Source organism: Ovis aries, chromosome 17 (genome assembly GCF_016772045.2).
Source record: "Ovis aries strain OAR_USU_Benz2616 breed Rambouillet chromosome 17, ARS-UI_Ramb_v3.0, whole genome shotgun sequence".
In the NCBI taxonomy this organism is placed as follows: domain Eukaryota; kingdom Metazoa; phylum Chordata; class Mammalia; order Artiodactyla; family Bovidae; genus Ovis; species Ovis aries.
Window position 1 is genome coordinate 71424466 of NC_056070.1, and position 18223 is coordinate 71442688.

The window sequence follows — 18223 nt, forward strand, 5'->3', positions numbered from 1 at the left end:
AGGGGGGGGGGGTCGCTCCCAGCTGGGGGACGGGGGAGCCGAGGAGCCGCGACCCTCTGGACCCCCGGGTCACAGTCTCGCATGCTCCTCCCGAGCAGACTGTGTGCCTGCCTGGGTGTGCGTGTGGGTTCAGGCGGCATGCTCGGGGTCCTCCCTGGCGCACACGTGGTCCACGAGGCGGGTTCCAACGACACGGTGCAGGCCTGGGGGCTCCTGGCTTCCTGGGACCTGGGGCTTGTCAGCGTCGCCCTTTGCAGGCCGCGCGTCCACCCCACCATTCCTCTGCCAGAAAGCCGCTGGGAATTTGGGGCCGAGTCTACGTGTTTACTCCTTTTTTGTGTTTACATATTTGCTCCTGTTGATTGTTAACGATCATTAGTGGTTAAGGAAGCCGTAAGAATGGAATCGTTCAAGTGTTTAAACTGAAAAATTGAAAGTCCCCAGCGATCCCAGCTCCCTGGTTGCAGTACTCTGTGTTAAAATCTGGGCCCTGTCCTTTCTGGACGTGTTTCCTGTTAACACGCAGACACAAAGTGACATGCTCAGCACCTGTTACGCGGTTTTTTTTCCCTGCCGAGACGTAGTGGGAGGGGCTGGCAGGCCCCCTCCACCATAGGCACCCAGCCCTTCTCCGGTGTGGCCTCCCCTCTTGGGGCCCACGGTGCGGGGATGCACGTGCAGGCACTGCCCACTCTCCGTGGTGCCAGGGCAGGAGGGGGGTGCAGGGAGGGCGGTGCTGGGTGAGCCCCTGGGGGAGGGGGTCGGGGACAGGCAGCCTCGCTCGGCCTCTGGGGCTGCCACTCACGCCGTGTCGCCCTTGTCCCAGGTGTACTTCCGGCTCCACGCATCCATCCTGAAGCTCCTGGGGAGGCCAGATTCTGGGGTCAGTGCAGAGGTCCTGGTGAGCTTCATGAAGGAGGCTGCAGAAGGGCCCTTTGCCAGGGGCGAGGAGAAGAACGCACCCAAAGCCTCAGAGAAGTGAGTGGGGTGCTCCTGGCGGCTGGGAGGGGCGGGGTCTGCTGAGCCGTCATGAGCTCAGGAGTCAGGCCAGGCCCCAGGCTCCCAGTGGCGGCCGGGGTCCTTCTGTTGAACCCCAGATGCAGAGGGTGCGTGAGCGCCCTGCGCCGCCCTGTCACCTCCCAGCACAGCTCTGCCTGCGTGGACGCTGCTCACTGCAGCCTCCTGCCCCAGACCCAGGCAAGGGTCCTCTCAGCCTCGCTGAGCTCGGGGCACTGGGGCTGTGATGTGGTTGCCTGGCGGGCCTTCCTGGGGTGTGGGTCACCCGGTGTCCACGTCCTGGAGCTTTGACTCAGCTCGCCCCATCTCTGGGCCATGCCCAGCCGGGCTCCGTGCTGTTAGCTTGTGGGACAGGTGGGCACACGTGTGGACATCACCCAGGTGGGACGCAGTGTGCCCAGAGATCATCGTCAGAAAGGGCCCTCCAGACGCAGCAGGAATGGGCTTTGTGTGATTATAAGTCTTTCTTTTTTTACTTGAAAATTATATAAGTGACGCACACGGACGCTAGATGTAGGAGACTTTGGCAGGCGTGAGCGTGGACTGGCGCGTGGCAACCCACCCGTCTGCTCCCCGCTGCTCCCCAGAGCGTGCGCTGTGGTCCACACGTGCTCCAGCGGCGCACTCAGCTCCCGGCTCCTGTGCTCTGTGGAAACGCCCTCCCGCATGAGCTGGAGGTCGGCGGTCCCGGCGGTGGGTCTGGGGCTGCCTCTGAGACGCTCCCCACCCGCTCGCACGTGCTACTCCCGAGCGGAGCTCAGGGCGCCGTGCTTTCTGCGGCCTTTTCCTTCTGCACGTGTGAGCGTGGCCACACACTGACCAGGATGAGATCCCTCAGGCCCCGGGTGTCACACGAGGTGCTGGGGGTGTGGGGTGGGTGCCTCCAGGGAGGCGTCTGCCTGCTGTGAGACTTGAGCTGGCCGCAGGCACAGCTGTAAAGATTGGGCAGTGACTGGCTAGGGCTGGAGCCCAAGTAGGGCCCCTGGGGCCACCCCTTCAGCCCTGGGACGGTGTCACCCAAGGAGACGAGTGCCACCCGAGGGGACAGTTGCCACCTGGGGACGGGGTCACCCGAGGGGACGGTGCCACCAAAGGGGAAGGGTGCCACCAGAGGCACTGGCCCTGCCTCAGGGGAGACGGACCCTGACGCACCCGCCCTCTGGCCCACAGGGAGAAGGCCTGCCTGGCGGACGAGGACTCCCGCTCTTCAGCTGGGACGCTGCTGGGCCCCGGAGCCCCCCTCCCCTCCTCTGGCCCAGGTCTGACTTCCCCACCTTACACAGCCACTCCGGTTGACCACGATTACGTCAAATGTAAAAAACCCCACCAGCAGGCCACGCCGGACGGTACAGTCCCTGTTCCCCCTCCCGCCAGCCCAGGGCGGCACGCCAGTCCCGGGGGGGCGCTGCGGGCAACGAGTTGCTTTGCTGTGTGAGGGGGTGCCGGGTGTGGGCTGACACGGGCAATGTTGCGGTCTTCATTAACCTCATGGACTCACCGTTGACCCTCTGCCCCCACATGCTCAGGGCCGCCACCTGCCCCGCCCCCGGGGGCCTCCGCGAGTCCGCCTTGCCCACTGCGGGCCGGGGACCTGAGAGGCCGTGGGGATTAGACGAGCTGGCGGGGAATCGGCCGGCTCCCCGTGCGGGCCGGGCAGGCGGCGGCCGGTCACCACATCCTCACTAACACCTTGGGCCTGCATGCCGGCCTCGCAGTCGGTCTCCTCGCGCTCCCCTCTGGCGCACCAGGACGCAGGCCGGGCCCTGAGGGCAGGCGTGGGAGCAGGGCCCCGCAGAGCCGCGGGGGTCCCGGGCCCCGAGGGCAGGCGTGGGGCAGGGCCCCGCAGAGCCGCGGGGGTCCCGGGCACGCGACTCCCTGGGCTGCCGTCTGCACCCTGAGGGGAGCGCGTGCTGGCTGGGCCCCCCGGCTGTGGGTGTGCGTGTGCAGACCTGCGTGGGCCGTCTGAGCGTGTGCTGTGTGTCTCCGTCCCCGCCCGCCCGCCCGCCCGCCCCGAGCGGGGAGCACAGGCCCGGAGCTGGGAGGCCTGTCCCCCGACTATGACCCCACAGACGTGCCCCAAGCAGGCCTTTCCCCACCCCGCACCTCAGGGCGAGCCCTCTTGGGACCTTTCATCTTGAGGACACTGAGGAAACACTGGAAACGAGTCCCTACTCAGGAAGTCCTTTCTGCCAGGCGCTCTCTGGAGGACTTGGGGCCAGGCCAGCCTCAGGGTTGGGAGCACCGCTCGGGGTCCCGCCCTGGCACACGCGTGTGCGTGGCGCTGGGAAGCAGAGCACTGCAGACGGGTGCTGGCGTCATGTGTGCTGGGCGCCTGGCTCCGGAGGCATGTGCAGGGAGCCGCGCGCACAGCCAGGTGCCACCTCAGCCCTGCAGGCGACCTGCTGCCCTCTGGGTGGGCCGCTGAGCGCCGGGTCCACCTCAGGCCGCGCTGCTCCTGAGGACGCCTCCGCCTCAGCCCCAGAGTGCGCCCTGGTCAGCTCTTATCCAGAGAGACTGGGAGAGGTTCCGGAAGGCGGCCAGGGCCTGTGTCGGGAGCTTGACGCCTGCTCACCGTCTTCATGATCACTCAGCGTAGCGTCAAAGGCCTGGGTGCTCTCTGAGCCACCCACACCAGGGTGGGGAGCTTTCTGCCGCCCGCCCGCAGCCCTGGGGAGAGTGCCTGGAACCAAGCAGTCCCCGGGCAGCGGGAGGTGCATATGGCTGACCGAGGGCCCCGGCTGGACCAAGAGGGAAGATAGCGCGAGGCCTCTGCTCTGCAGCCCTGCAGCCTCACCTCTCAGTTCGCCCGTCTCGGGAGATGCTGTTGAGGATTTCAGTGCCAGAGTGTGTTGGCGCCTTCAGGGAGCTTCCAGAGATGGCTGTTGACACGGGCTTGACCCAGCAGGATGAGAGCCCGGAGCAGGCCCTGTGCTCCCCACGCTGCGGTGTGCAGCGCGTGGGCGTGTGCGCGTCCAGGTCCCTGCAGGAAGCTCTGTGCGGGGGCTCCGGGCCGGGTCCCGGGTCTGGGTCCCTGCAGGAAGCTCTGTGCGGGGGCTCCGGGCCGGGTCCCGGGTCTGGGTCCCTGCAGGAGGCTCTGTGTGGTGGCTCCGGGCCGGGTCCCGGGTGCGGCACCAGGCGCCCGTGCTTGCAGCAAACTGGCGGGCTTGGCCGTGGGTCCTGTCCCCTCTGAGGGAGCAGGCTGAGGGCAGGAGGCTGCAGGGCTAGTTGGGGCTGGGCAGAGGGCAGCTGGAGTCTCAGGTGGGCAGTGGGGAGCTCCCCCTGGGAGGCCCCTGCAGGCCGAGGGTGCTGGTTGTGTATGTCTCCCTGGTGGGGGGTCGCTGCCGGCCGGGTCCAGGGAGTAGGCCTGACAGAGCGGCCTGGCCCTGGAATGGACTGGCCAGGCCCCTCACTGTCTCCTGATGTCCTCCATGTCATCTCAGAGTCCCGGAGCGGGCGGGGGCCTTGGGGTGGGCCCTCCAGGCAGCCTGTGGCCTTGCCTTCTGGGCGAAGCTCAGCCAGGACAGGGGTGTGGGGGTCAGGAGGGCGGGGCCGCCGGGCTGCGGGGTGCCTGTGGGCCCATGTGCAGCAGGAGCCCCGGGGTTGGTGAGCCATGCAGGTCCTCGGGGAGCCCCGTAGCATCCATCGCCACTGCCACGCCGCCATCCCCCACCTGTGTCGTGTACACCTGTGCCCGTCCCCACGGTCACCCACGCTGCCTCCGCCAGCATTGCCCGTGCCGCCCCTAACCCTGAGCGCACCGCCCTGGCCGTCCCGCTTGCGCTGCCCCGGCTCGCTTCAGGGACCAAGCTGACGCATGCTGCCCCTCAGTCCAGCTCCCTGCTGCCCGTGGCCAGGGCGCCTCCGCGTCGCTGTGCGGTGTTTGGAGAGTGTATGTCTGACGCGCTTGGCTTCCGTCCCAGCTCCGGCCAGACGCGCTGCAGCCCCGGCCTCCCTGTGCCGCCCGCCTGCCTGGCAGGCCCCTCGTCTGGACTCCTGTCGCGTTGTTGCTTTTCACTTAAAAAGGTCGCAGAGGCGGCAGACTCTCGCATGCTCTCTGAAGGACAGGGCCCGGGCACGTCCGGGCGGGGCGGGGCAGTGTCCTCAAGAACAGATGGACGCAGGGCAGGCTGTGTTCTGGGCACAGCCCTGCCCACGGTGCCCGGGCGCTCCTGCATCCCCACAGGGCGGGCCCAGCGTCAGGCTAGGGTGGGGAGCCGGGAGAGGGCCGGCCCGTGAGCCTCCTCTTCCTCCCCTCCCTGGTCTTCAGGCTGCAGCTCTTCATGGTGTCTGGGGAGTGCCTGGTGGGTGCTCAGCCTGGGAGAGGGCGCCGTTGGGGTAGCCTAGATGAGGCCTTGGTTGGGTCTGTGTGTCCCTGGGGCGGCGCTTGGTGCCCCAAGGGAGCGTCGTGAGCTGCCTCTGGGGTTTGGTGGGTCGAGAGGACTTCCTGGAGGAGGGCCATTTCAGGCAAGGGACCGTGGGAGCAAAGACATGGAGCTTGGAGACGTCATGGTGTTCGGACGCTGAGTGACCAGGTGGGAGAAGAGAGATCCTGAGGGGAGGCTGCTGCTGCCTTTCTGGGGAGTGTGGAGTGGGCTCCTGGTGTTTCTTCTCTGGGGCCTCTGTCCAGTCTGCAGGGCCTGTAGCAGGGGACCCCATTCCACGGCCAGCTCTGCCCCCAGTGGACGGGTCCTTTCCTGGTGGTCATCGGCCCAACTGGGGCAGACCTTGCCAGTGTAAAGAGTTCTGAAAACATTGACCACTCAGGCTGACTTTTCTTAGAACCTGTTGTTTTCTGGCCAGCGGAATGGGGGTCACCCTCTTGGAGTTCAGTAGCCAGAGTGGCCACGGTTCTGACCACACGGGCATACAGTTCTTTCCTTGAGCCTTCATGTAGCCGAGCTAACAGACTGGATGGCCGTGGGCCATTTCTAGTCATCCTGCCGGAGCAAACAGAAAACGCAGCAGGGACTGCATGTCTTGTCACCAGAGCTCTTTCGGGCTGGCCTGGGAGCCCTCAGAGTCCAGGGGGTGTGGGCTGAGTCAGACCTGCCTGGAGAGAGCCGCAGGGGACGGCCCGCCCTAAGTCAGCCGGCCGGGCCCTGCTCCCTGCACCTCCAGCTCTGTCCCCTTGCCCTGGGCCTTGGGCGTCCCCTGGAGGTGGGGGAGGGGTGCCTGCGTGGTGGGTGGTCCCCAGGGTCCACCGTGTGCCTTTGCCTGGAAGGCCCTCCCGTCCAGCCCTGTGGGTCTCCCAGCTCTCCGCTGGGTCTGGCCCTGCCTTAGGACTGGGGCCTGGAAGCCCCCAGCACAACCCCTGCAAAGGCCTCACGGGGGCTTGACTGGCTTCTTAGTGTGAAACCTTGCTTGCTTCGTAGTGCTGAAAATCAGGATCGTTCTCAGCAGCCTCACGCTGACCCTCTTAGACACACACAGAAGATAGGAAAGACCTGTCCCGGGGCCCTTAGTCCCCATTGGTGGCCATCTTTGGAGCGACACGCGTGTCCTCTGGTTCCCGGGCATGAGAGCCCACACGCTCGTGCTCCCCAGGGCCCCTCTTCCCTAGAGCTGCAGGGCGCTGTCTGACGGTGGCCCTGCAGGCTTCAGGCCCTTTCCCTGTGGAGCTGCAGCCTCTTGTGATGGTCATGTTACCTCTCCAACTGGTTTATTCACAAGTCTTTTTACAGAGTAACTTAGCATCTGCACTGGGGTTGAGACGTCTTCAGGGACTGAAGTCTGTCCTCGGGTGACATGGTCCCGTGGCGTGGGCTGCGCGCCCCTCCCCCCGTTGGGCTCCTGCCTCGAGCGCGGTCAGCCCACGCTGCGTGGCTGCGGCTCTCCTGTGGGCAGTGACAGTGGAGGGACAGTGAGCTTGGAGAGGAGGGGCGGGCGTCTCTGACATGGCCGTGCCAACCGCTTTGTCTCTTGACAGTGCCCTTCTGCTTGTGTGTGTGTGTCTGAGATTTCTCGTGGGCTCGGGACAGCACATGCAGGACAGAGGACGCTGAAGGGAGTGAGGCTCACGCCCAGAGCGGGCTTCGCTCTGTGCTCCCGGGCGCCAGGCGGGGGCAGAGGCAGACGAGGCGGGGGCCGGGCCCTGCCGTTGCCGGGCCTCCTCAGGGCCCCCCGCCCTGGATTCCAGTTCCCCTGACACTGCCTGCTGCTTAGGGCTGGCTGGTCGGCCGGAAGGCTTCTCAGGGTCCGTCTCTGCCTGCCACTCACTCCGCGCCTCTGTGTGCCCCTCAGGGGGGTTCCTCTGCATCCTCACCCCTCTCCCTGCAGCAGAGTTCTTGTCCTGGAGTCGGCACCTGCCGGCCTGGGCTGGGCCCTGCTGGTCCTCTGTGGTCTGGGTGCCGCTGCACAGCCAGAGGGCCGGGTCCCTGCATCTTGGGGTGGGAGCGCTGGGGCCTGGGGCCGTGTTTCCCACGGGCTTCACCTGCCCTGTGTGGCCTGGTGCCTTTGGCTTTGCTCCCTTGGGGAAAAGGTCCCGCCAGGGCTTCACGCCCTTCCCCCAGCTGTGGCCGCACCCTGTGGGTGAGCCCAGGTGTCTGCACTGCCACTGCAGACCCACCGCACGTTGGCTAATGGCATTGGCCAAGCCCTGACCCTCTCGGGCACGTGTGCCTGTTATGGTGGGAACGCCCTGCGGTGGGCCACTACCGCACGTCTCCTCCCAGCCCCACGTTCCGACGGATCACACTGGCGACTGGCGGTCAGCCGCGGCGGGAGCGTTCATGATGCAGGAGCCGGGGATGTTACAAGCGCAAGCTTGTCCCCCAGAGCCTGCTGTCAGACACGCACCAGAGCACCGCTCCCCGGGGAAGGACGCCCCGGGAGACTGGTGCCTCGGCGGGGGGCTCGATGCCTCCAGGGTGGTGGGCCGGGCAGTGAGCAGTGGCTGCAGGGGGCTCCCGGGGAGGCCCCTCTGGGCCCCGCTGCGTGGCTCACCCACCACTACTCTCCTCCTCCCCAGAGCGCAGCCAGGACAGCACGGCCGTGGCGCTCTCAGACTCGAGCTCCACCCAGGACTTCTTCAGCGAGCCTGCCAGCTCCCAGGAGGGCTCCCGGAGGCCCTGCGCAGAGAAGAGGCCGCCCGCTCCTGGCTCCCAACCAGGACTGCCTGGTAAAGAGCTTCCGGCGGCTACAGAGGAGAGAGGTACGGAGCCTTGACTTGGCGCGGCCGGTCGGCCAGGCGTCCTGGGAGTGGCTTGGCCTTTGCCCTGGCGCCTCCGCCAGTGCCCGGGACCGCGGTCAGCCGAGTCACTCACAGGCCGGGCCTCGGTGCTTCTCCCGAAGGGTGGGAATGACCCCAGGCCTGCTTGCAGGTCGTGGAGTTCAACGCAGCATCTCAGGAAGGTGCGTGACGCTCAGTGAGCGCTGGTGACGCTGTCCTTGTCAGACCCCCGGGCCGGTGCAGACGGCCACACGGTGTCCCGTGCATCACACGTGCTTGCTTTTGGGTCTGAACCCCCCCCCCGCCTTTCTTGGCAGGGCCCTGATCGGGCCCTGGGGTCTGCCGCGCTCCCCACTCCTGCGATCCCCAGGCCCCTCTGGGGAAGCCAGTGGTCAGCTCCACTTCGGGCCTTGCTGGGAGGCTGCAGGCGGGCAAGCAGTCCTGGCCATGCTCTGAGGCCAAGGCCGGTTGGCCAGCCGTGGATTTTGAAAGCGTTTCCACGCTGGCCCGGCTGGGGCTCACAGCTGCTTGGCAGATAGCAGCAGCAACAGCCAAGCCTCCTAGCATCCTGGGAAAAGCACTGGCTGTTCCCATTTACTAGACAAGTACGTGAGGTCCAGAGGGCGAGTCTGCACCCTTATCTGCCCCCCACGATGCCTGTCTGGTGGGAGGGTGGTAACCTGTCCCTGGGGTCCAGGCCTGGCTCCAGAGTCACCACACAGGCCCTGGATGGGACAGTCTGGGCTCAGGGCTCACACGTGGGTGTGGGCATGTGGCCAGAGCTGTGCGTGCTGGGGAGGCCCCGGCTGTCTGCTCCCTGCCACCTGTCCCTCACCCCTGTAGGCCGGAAAAGGTGTCCCCCGAAGGGTCAGGGGTGGGGCGTTGATCGGGGGCAGTGGGTGTGCTGGGCTGGCACCGAGTTCCTCTGGTCTTTCCCTAAGACGGAGAGGGAGGCTGGGGTGGAGGGCGCCGAGCCTGGAGCAGGTGGTGCCCGGGGTGGGGGCGCCTCGCCCGCCCTCTGTGGACCGTGTCTCATGCCCCTGCCCTGCCTGGAGGTGGACAGCCTGCGCCCCATCTGCAGGGGCACCCCGTGCCCCGCTCGCAGCCCCACCTCTGCTGCGCACCAGCTGGATGGCCTGTGTTGTCAAGGAGGAGACGGGAGGCCACAGAGGCCTCAGTGGGGCCCTGGGGGTGGAGACCCCTGCTGTGGGGTTGCCCCTGTCCCACCGTGTGGCTGTCACGAGGCGCTTCTGTTGCCGGTGCCGCCGGCCACGAGGAGGGCTCTAGAGCCGAGGTGACAGGCTCCTTGTTCTCAACGCAGGGAGAGCCGAGGAGTCCTCGGAGAGCAGCGAAGGCTCCCGGGCCACAGAGCAGGGCGGTCAGAAGCCTGCTGCCGACCCCCCGGGCCCCGCTGGCGGCCCCGCCAAGCCCCAGACGCCTGGGCCGGCCCCGGGGGATGGAAGGAGGCGGGCGGATGCGCCCGCGGAGCCGCCGGCCTTCCCGCAGGGGCTGCCCACCGGGGCGGAGGAGCAGCGGCAGTTCCTCACGGAGCAGTGTGTGGCCTCGTTGCACCTCTGCCTCGGCCGCTTCCCACAGCACTACAAGAGCCTCTACCGGCTGGCCTTCCTCTACACGCACAGCAGGACCCACCGGGTGAGCGCCATGGGCGGGGCAGCTGGGAGGGGGCGCGGCTCGCGTGGGCGGGGCGACTGGGAGGGGCGCAGCTCGAGTGGACCTCCTGGCCTTGGCGGCCTCCTCCAGCTCAGCCGACGGACCATGTAGACTCAGCAGGGGCCCTGGACATCGGGGCTCCCGTGCTTCCCACCAGGCCTCTCTTGCGGGCGCTTAGTGTTGGTGGGGGGAGTGGGGTCCGTCTGTGTCCTTTTCTGGGCTCCCGACTTGCCCGGAGGAGCTGGGGAGACAGTCGCCCCAGAGCTGCATTCACACGGGGCAGATCTGCAGTGCACCAGTGAGCCGGTGAGGTGAGTCCCGCTGTGATGGGTCCCACAGGGAAAGTAGTGGGGCCCAGGCAGGCTGGGGCGCTGCTGAGGCTAGAGGAAGGCACCGCTCTCGGAGCCCGAGTGTGGAGGAGCTGTGGTGGCTGCAGGGAGAGGAGGGCATTGCCCAGGCGGGCAAGGGGCTGGCGGGGTGGCCTCGGGGTCCGGCTGTGGCCTCCACTCTTGTCTGGCTCCCCCGCTTAGTAAGGCCTGGGCTCAGGAGCCGCTACCCCCAGAGGCCCGTGCTGGGGGCCTGAAGAGACAGGGAGGGGCAGACAGCCTGAGACGGAGCTGGCTGCGGCAGGAAGCCCCGTGACGGGTGCTGTGGGGGCGTGGTGCGGTGCGGCATGGCTGTGCACGTGGCAGGCTGGCTCCCCAGGGCAGGGCACACGGGCACTGTAGCCTGGTAGGGGCTGCGGGCTGTCCGGCTCTCCTGGCCCCCGCTATGCGTCCCCGCCTGCCTGGCTGCGTCCGGCCATGCCCAGGCCTTCTGCATCCGGCAGACCTGGGTTTGAATGAAGCCCCTCAGGAGTAGTCCATGGGGCCTGCGAGTGCTCTCCCCTCCTCCAGAAGCAGAGCCGAGGCAGGACCTGGGGGGTGAGATGCCCTGAGAATGGGGCGGCAGCCACCGGCTGCTGGAGGGAGAGCAGGGCTGCATCGCAGGCCCCAGGGGGCCCCGGGCGCCTCTGCACTCCCACAGATGGCTTTAGCCTGGGCCTGGGGTTGGGCCGCGCGGGCTCCTCAGCCTGTGTCTTTGCTGGGAGGGTCTTCGAAAAGCGGGACCCACGCTCACATCAGCTAGAGAACTTGGGGGCGCTGTCCACGGTTTTGCTGGCGTGAGACAAAGGCCGCCGCCTGTGTATCTGCCTGCACGGCAGTGACCGTCGGGGGTCACGTCCTCTCTGCTCGACGTCAGGCAGCCCAGCTCCTGGGGCCCAGCCGTCTCCACCGTGCCCCCTACACTGCTCACTGTTGGCCCTGTGCTTTTCTGCAAATTAGCCCAGGTCGTTTGGGTCCCCCGTGCTGGGCTGATGGGCTGGGGGACCTGTGGGGTGGGCGTGGGCCCAGCGGCAGGGACGAGGCCGCCCAGCTGTCTGCTATGCGGGGCCACACCGCGCGTCTGCGGCTCCTCGGTCCCTGCATGTAGCCTGATGGCCTGCTTCTCCAAGATGGAGGTCCCTTTCTGCAGCAGCCGGGGGCCCACAGGCTGCTCTTCATTCTGCACAGAGGCCTTGCTGGGTGGCTTTCAGACACCTCGCTGCCTCGTGGGCTGAGTGCCGGGCCCGGTCGAGCAGCCTGCCGTCCTGGGGCCCGGCCAGAGCTCTTGGTGGCCTGTCTCTGACCAGCGGTAACCACCTCCCACGCAGCTGTTGGGTAACAGACGCCTCCTGCTGCGCAGGCTCAGCAGCAGTCCGTGTCCTTGTCGAGTCTGCCTGGGCGTGGCGGTGGCATCTCCATGCTCCCTGCTTATGGCTCTGTGGCTGCCCAGGGCAGAGCGGCCCCAGGGGAGCCAACCTCAAACCCCTCAGGTCCTGCCCAAGGGCTCCACTCGAGGACCACAGCCCGTCTCCTCTGTGTGGGCACCGCCCAGGGTTGCAGCCCTCCTATCCCTTCTGGAGTCGTCCGCCCCTGGGGACCCTTGACCTCCCCCAAGGCTGCCCTCCAGCCCAGGGTCAGCTTTGCTGTACACCAGACTCCCGCCTTGGGGCCCCCAAGGTGTGTGTCCTGCTGGCCCGCGGTGGGGGGGCACGCCTGAGGACGCAGGCTCCCAGGTGCTCCCACACCTCGGGGAAGGCCACCGCACCCGAGTCCAGTGCTCGCTGCTCTGTGATTCCCCAAGGGCTTGGTCTTGGCAGGAGTTTGAGTCCTAGGCTGTGGCATTACAAAAATTGTGGTTCCCACTGTCCACATGGGCCACTCAGAGGCCTTTCAGCACAGGGGCCCTGGAGCTCGCTGGAGAGTGACTCTGCGTGGCTCCGCCAGCCTGCTGCCTCTGGCTCACCTGGGGAACCGGCGACCCTACCTGCCACGAGGATCAGGACTGAGTGGGTTACAATGTGCTCCTGGAGCCAGACAGTCTTGGAAAGGGACAGACCTGGAAAACTCACACGTCCCAGTATCAGAGCTCACTGCAAATCTCCAGTAATCAAAGCAGAGTGGAATATTATTCAGCCTTCAAAAGAAAGGACATGCTGATGCCTGCTCCAACACGGGTGTCCTCAGTGAGATTGTTCAGACGCAAAGAAAGGATGCGTCCAGCAGGACTCTGCGCATGTGTGGTCCCAGGAGCTGCTGCTGAATGGGCGGGGCTCAGACTGGCAAGGTGCAGAGCCCCAGCGGGGCTCGAGACGTGGTTGCACAGCGGTGTGCGCGCACGGCACTCTGAGCCGCTCACTGGACAGCGGCTCCTCTGGCAGAGTTGACGTCGTGCGTCGCATCACAGCCAAAAGGAGAGCCGGATTGGCACCACGCTCAGGGTCAACACACGCCAGCGCAGGCGAGTCGGGAGTCCAGCATTGAACGGGTGCGTCTGTGGTCACTAGAGTTTCAGCGGGGCTGCCACAATCCTCTCGTGGCAGAAGAGGACAGTATCCTCTCAGCAGACGGTGCTAGATAACTGGGCGGCCAGAGTGAGGCTGGAGGCCTGCCTGTGCGCTCAGCTGCGTCTGGCTCCTTGCGACCCCGTGGACTGCAGCGCGCCAGGCCTCCCTGTCCATCACCAACCCCCAGAGTTTGCTCAAACTCACTTCCATGGAGTAGGTGATGCCATCTCAGTGTATACAGAAATTAACTTGAAATGGATTGAAGACCTCAGTTTCAGAGCTGAACCTACAAGACGCCCAGAAGAAAACACGCGTGTAAATCTTAGGGGATCTCGGATTAGACGACGATTCCATAGATAGAACGCTAAAAGCACGGGCGACCAAAGATAGGTGAGTGAGCCAGACACGACCGAAGTGGAGAACGCCTGTGCTTCAGGGGGCACTGCCGCAGTGAGAAGAGGACCGGCAAGGTTGGGGAGAGGCGTGCAGACCCCATACCCGACGAGAGGCTCGTGTCCAGAAGACACAGAGCACGCTCACAACTCGTCAATTAAAACCCAGCTCAACCTGAAAACGGGCAAACGGCCTGAATAGACATCTCTCCAAGAAGACACACACAGGGCCAGCAGCGGCAGCAGAGAGGCCCCAGCGATGGCCTGTGCGGGAGGTGCAGCCCAAGCCACACCGGGACGCCGGCGCCCCCGGCGGGCGCCCAGGTGCTGCCTGCCTGGAGGCGCCTGCGGCCCCCACAGAGCTGCAGAGCCAGAGGCCACGAGCAGCATGCTTCCCCGGGTGGGCTCCCTGCTTCTCCCCGCGTGGCGCGGAGTCCTCGCGCCAGGCTGCTCTCGCCATCCTCTGCCTGCTCTGGCCCTCCCAGGTCACGGGTGTCTGGAGAGAAAGAAGCCGAGCCTGGGCCAGGCATGGAGATGGCTGGGCCCCTCCCTGTACCCCACCCAGAAGCAGGGGCTCATCTGGGCCTCCCGGTGAGGACAGAGAGAGGAGGGCCTGCTTGGCCCGGCCCTGCCCGTGCTCCACCGTGAGGCCTTCCCCGCGCCCCCCAGCCCTCCTGAGCCTTGCCCACTTCGGAGATCCTCCCCCCTGGGCCGTGGCGGCCCCCTGACAGCAGCTCCCACCGGCGTGTCACCAGGAGGCAATGCCCAGTGACAGAGGGTGAGGCTGGCAGAGGGGCCTGAGCCACGTGAGGTGAGGGAGGGGCCTCAGCCCCCCCAAGCACAGGCCAGTGCTCGCCCCTCAGGCTCAGCTGGTGCAGCCCACGCAGGTCCTCGGGGGCGGGGTGGGGCCCGAGGCCTCTCTGCTCCAGGTGTGTGAGGACAGGCAAGTTCATGCTGCCCGCCAGGTAGGGACGTGCAACCGGCCTTGTGAGCCCTGAGGCAACCCCACGCCGAGGGAACTCAGGGGAGACACTGGCGTCACGCCCACCCCAGCCTCCTGCCTCCCAGGGACGCCTCCCTGAGAGCTTGGCAGGGGGGAGGGCGTGGCAGGATGGAGGCTCCAGTCGCCAAGGTCAGGGCAGGCCAGCTTCTGGGAGGAGGAGTGGGTGTGCAGACAGCAGCTTCCCTGTTGGCATCCTGGCCCGAGGAGTGGCCCAGTGGCCACCGCCATCCTCCACATGGGCACCGGAGGCCTGGAGAGGGTGGTCTAGTCCCCAAGGCTGCGGGGCGCCCCCACACGGACCGGCACAGGCATGTACCTCTGCCACAGACCCGGGCCCCCGCAAGCCTGTTTGGGAGGCAGCGGGGTGTTTCTAACAGCCCCCAGGCTGATGGACCAGCCCAGTCTGCGCTCCGCGAGGGCCTGGCGTTCAGGCCTCGCCGTCCCTGCTTCCGCCAAGAGGTGCCGTGGCCAGAGAGCAGCGGCCTGAGCCGCGGACAGAGCCCCTCCCACCAACGCGCTTCCCCTGGCGTCCTGTAGCGCCGGCTCCCCCGGGCTCAGGGCTGTCTCCCACAGCCTGACAAGTCAACCCGGACCCTTTGGGCTGCTGGGGGACTCCGGCCAACAGTGGGGTGCTGGGTCCCTGCAGTATCTTGTGCATCTGGGCAGGGCCAGGCATCCCTGTCTGTGCCCTCCCCAGGCAGTCTGTGGCCGCGCTCTCCTAGCTCAGCTGTGCAGGGCACGAGACCAGCTCAGAAATGCACTCGCGGCTGGGCGATCAAGCCCGGGCCGTGAGCGCCACAGGACGGCTGTCTGCGGGCACTGCTGCTTGGCTGGCGCAGCCTGGAAGGAGGGGACCGCCCCCCTCCCCGTGGGTGCCCGACGCTGCCCACACACTCACTCCCAACCTACTTCTTGCTTCCCCAGAACCTCCGGTGGGCCCGCGACATGTTGCTAGGCAGTGGTGTCCCGTGGCAACAGCTGCAGCACATGCCGGCACAGGGGCTCTTCTGCGAGAGGAACAAGACCAATTTCTTCAACGTGAGTACTGAGCCTTGTTGATTTCCGCAGCTGCGGGCTGCCGGCGCCCGTCACGGGTGGCGGGCGCGGGAAATGACCCTGGGGTGGGCAGGAGGGCGGCGTCCTTGGAGGCCTTGCGGGGTGGCACAGGCGAGAGCGCGCCAGGCTGGGGAGCGGGCCCTGCTTGCTGAGAGGCTCCTGGCAGGTGGCTGCCCCTCTTGGCACCTGTGGGAGAGGCCTGCGGAGCTTGGCAGGGATCCAGGGCCGTGCAGGGGGCTCCATGCGAGGGGCCCCAGGCCTGCGCCCTGCTCCCCCCGAGGGGGCCTGGGCACCAAGGTTGGCTGGGGCCACGCTGCTGCAGAGAAAGCGAGTGTGGCCAGTGCTGGGCTCTGAGTGCACGCTGGTGCTCCACACAGGGTAGGGGCCTGGGCCTGGGGCCCTGGGAGCTCACGGCTGCCCCTCGGCCGGGCCTCGCTGCCTCGCCCCGCTAGCACAGAGACCGCTGGTCTGCGCTCCCGCCGCCTCACCTCTGGGCCCCTGGCCTGCCCCCGTCCTCGGGGGGTGCTTTGGCATGTGGCACAGATCCTCTGAGCGTTGCTTTCTCTTGTGTTTCCCTCGGTTCCCTGTGCGCCTTGGGAAAGCAGATGGCAGGACTGGCCTGGGCCGGAGCAGGGCGGGGCGGGTCTTGGGTCTAGAAGGCTGTGGCAGATGCTGGCTCTCAAGCTGAGAGGCGGCCGGATGCAGGCGTCTGGGTCCACGGCGCCTCCCCTCCTACTCAGGCGTGACCAGGGGTCAAGCAGGGCTCTGGAGCTGGGGGCATGTCCCTGCCAGCCTCTCCCTGGGAGTGTTCACAGGCAGGTGGGGGACTGAACCCGCAGTCAGTCTGGGTGGAACTGGGAGTTTGCAGCGCACGAGGGCCTCCCTCCCGCCCAGATGCCCAGGCTGCAGCCACCACCCCTCGCCATGTGGGTGTCCTTCCGTGGCCTGCCCACTGCGGAGCCCGCTGACGGGCCTGGGGGTTCAGGACAACCCCTCTTCTCCTTCCCAGTGCGCTGGGGTTGCCGCCTTGGCCTGGTGTGGGGCGGAGGCCTGGGGGCTGGCCCTAAGGAGGCGCTGGCAGGGCCTCGGGGCTGGGGCTGGGAGACCCACCTCCCGCTTGTCACAGGCAGTGTCTGACAGCCGTGGAGCGCCATGGGGCCATGCCGTGGCTGCCAACAGCTGAGTCACACGGCCGAGCCCAGCCGCACCCCCAGCCCCGGGCGCCCTGCCCTCCGCAGCGGCATTGTGGGGAGCAGCCGCCGTTCCTTTCAAGTGTTCTTGTGCAGAGTCAGGCCTGCCGTCCACCTTTAGAAGATACGCCTGTGTGTCTGTGGCGGGGGGTGTTTTTTGGTGGTGGTGTTTTGACTCTGAGTCTTGGGGACTTTCCCCGAGGGCTGCAGGCCACCCGTGGCCGTGTGTGCGTGCTGGCTGCAGAGCTGGGGACCCGACATGACGCGCCCCTGGTGCGGCCCCGCCCGGACGCGGGTAGGAGGGCGGCCAGGGCATAGGCGGCACCTGGCCCTCCTCGGGGTGTGAGGAGGCTGGGGGCCCACGGCAGAGACCACGTGCGGCGTCTGAGGGAGAGGCATGGATTTGGCGCATGTCCAGCCCCCCGACCCCCACCCCCAGCCTGACCAAGGCCCTGGCTCCCACCCACCCCTCCACTGCCCTGCCAAGTCCCATCTGTGGACTGAGCCCAGGTGGGCTGGGTCTCGGCCCAGGCTTGTCTCTGGGGCAGCCGTGGCCCCAGCACCCCCCACCCCCTACAGCAGGCTGGCCCGCCTTCGGCCGAGCAGACCCAGGGCTGCTGCGTGGCACTGGCTGAGGCCGCGGCCCTGTCTGCCTGGCATGGTCTGGCCTGGGCCCCAGGGAGGGACGGGCAGACGGCGTGTGGCCGCGTGACTCGATGGTGGCGCCTCAGGACGACTGTGCAGGGGGCGGGGAACCCAGCGTGGGCACACAGGCTGGCGGGAGGCAGTGAGGCGGGGCTGGGCCTGCAAGTGGTGCCCTCCTGAGCCAGTGTCAGCCTTGAGGGGCCGCAGAGCAGACCAGGGCGCAAAGGCCAGGGGTGCGTCTCTGAGGCCCAGAAGCTTCCAGGGCTTCTTGGGCAGGCGTGTGCGCGTCTGGTGGTAGGCCTGTGGCGGCTGGAGCTGTCCAGGGCGCACCTCTCTCCCCTGGTAGTCGATCCAGAAACATTCCCATGGTAACAAGACCAGAGACGGCTCTCCTTTCTTCCCCAAAACGCTCACTGATTTTAGCAAGCAGGTTCTTTTCCTGTTTCAACCCAGTTTCCAGGCTGAGTGAAAGAAGAGACTGGAGCGCCCCAGCGGGCACTTTTCCCGTGTTCTGGGCTGTGCCAGCAGCGAGGCAGGGTCCCGAGCAGGAGGGAGCGGAGCAGAGCCGTGGGCTACCCCTGCCCTTGGGCCTGCCCCACCTCAGGCTGCAGGGACCCGCAGCACCCTTGGCCTGGCGGGCTGGGCTCCCACCGCTACACTCCACACAAGGCCCACACCCGGCATAGCACGGCCCCCGGCAGGTGATCACGACAGGTGGGTGGGAGCCCTCGGCACGCTCTGGGCCCTGAGGACTGGAAGGCGGCCTGCTCAGGGCTTGACGGTGGGTGCAGTGGGGGGCCTGGTCCCAGATGGGCCTGGCTAGAGGGTGGAGGCCTTGCCAGGCTCAGGCGGGGCAGCCTGAGATGCGAACGGCGCTGTGTACACGCAGCCCTGGGCCCGCCAGTGCGGCACGGTGCCTGCGCCTGCCCTCTCCCCGCGGTCCGAGGCCGCGGCTCTGCTGGTGCGGCTGCGCACCCTACCCATCTGCCCTGCCGCCTGCGCTCTCAGAACCAAAGCGACTTCCATCTCGGCCTGCCCGTGGGGTACCCAGGGCGACGGGTCCCTTCCCATGCCCTGGCCTGTCCCTTTGCCCCAGAGGCCCTGGCACACTCAGCAGGCACCACGCCTGGGGTCCTGTCTGTCCCAGCTCCACGCTGCTTAAACCGACAGGAGAAACGGCTGTCAGGGGCCGCCTCTGTGCCGTGGCGTGTC

General features: G+C 67.1%; 1 protein-coding gene across 4 annotated transcripts in view; it reads left to right on the forward strand.

Moving 5' to 3' along the window:
• The window catches only part of CABIN1 (calcineurin binding protein 1), a 75512-nt gene that overhangs the window by 35925 nt on the left and 21364 nt on the right, over nt 1–18223 (forward strand). For 3 of the 4 annotated variants that reach the window (XM_027956844.2, XM_042234151.1, XM_042234154.2), the window contains 5 exons: nt 827–978; nt 2188–2363; nt 7985–8167; nt 9507–9838; nt 15045–15158. In XM_027956844.2, the coding sequence (XP_027812645.2) occupies nt 827–978; nt 2188–2363; nt 7985–8167; nt 9507–9838; nt 15045–15158 (957 nt within the window). The remainder of the gene's footprint in view (nt 1–826; nt 979–2187; nt 2364–7984; nt 8168–9506; nt 9839–15044; nt 15159–18223) is intronic. The other variant, XM_042234152.1, reaches the window with a different exon arrangement.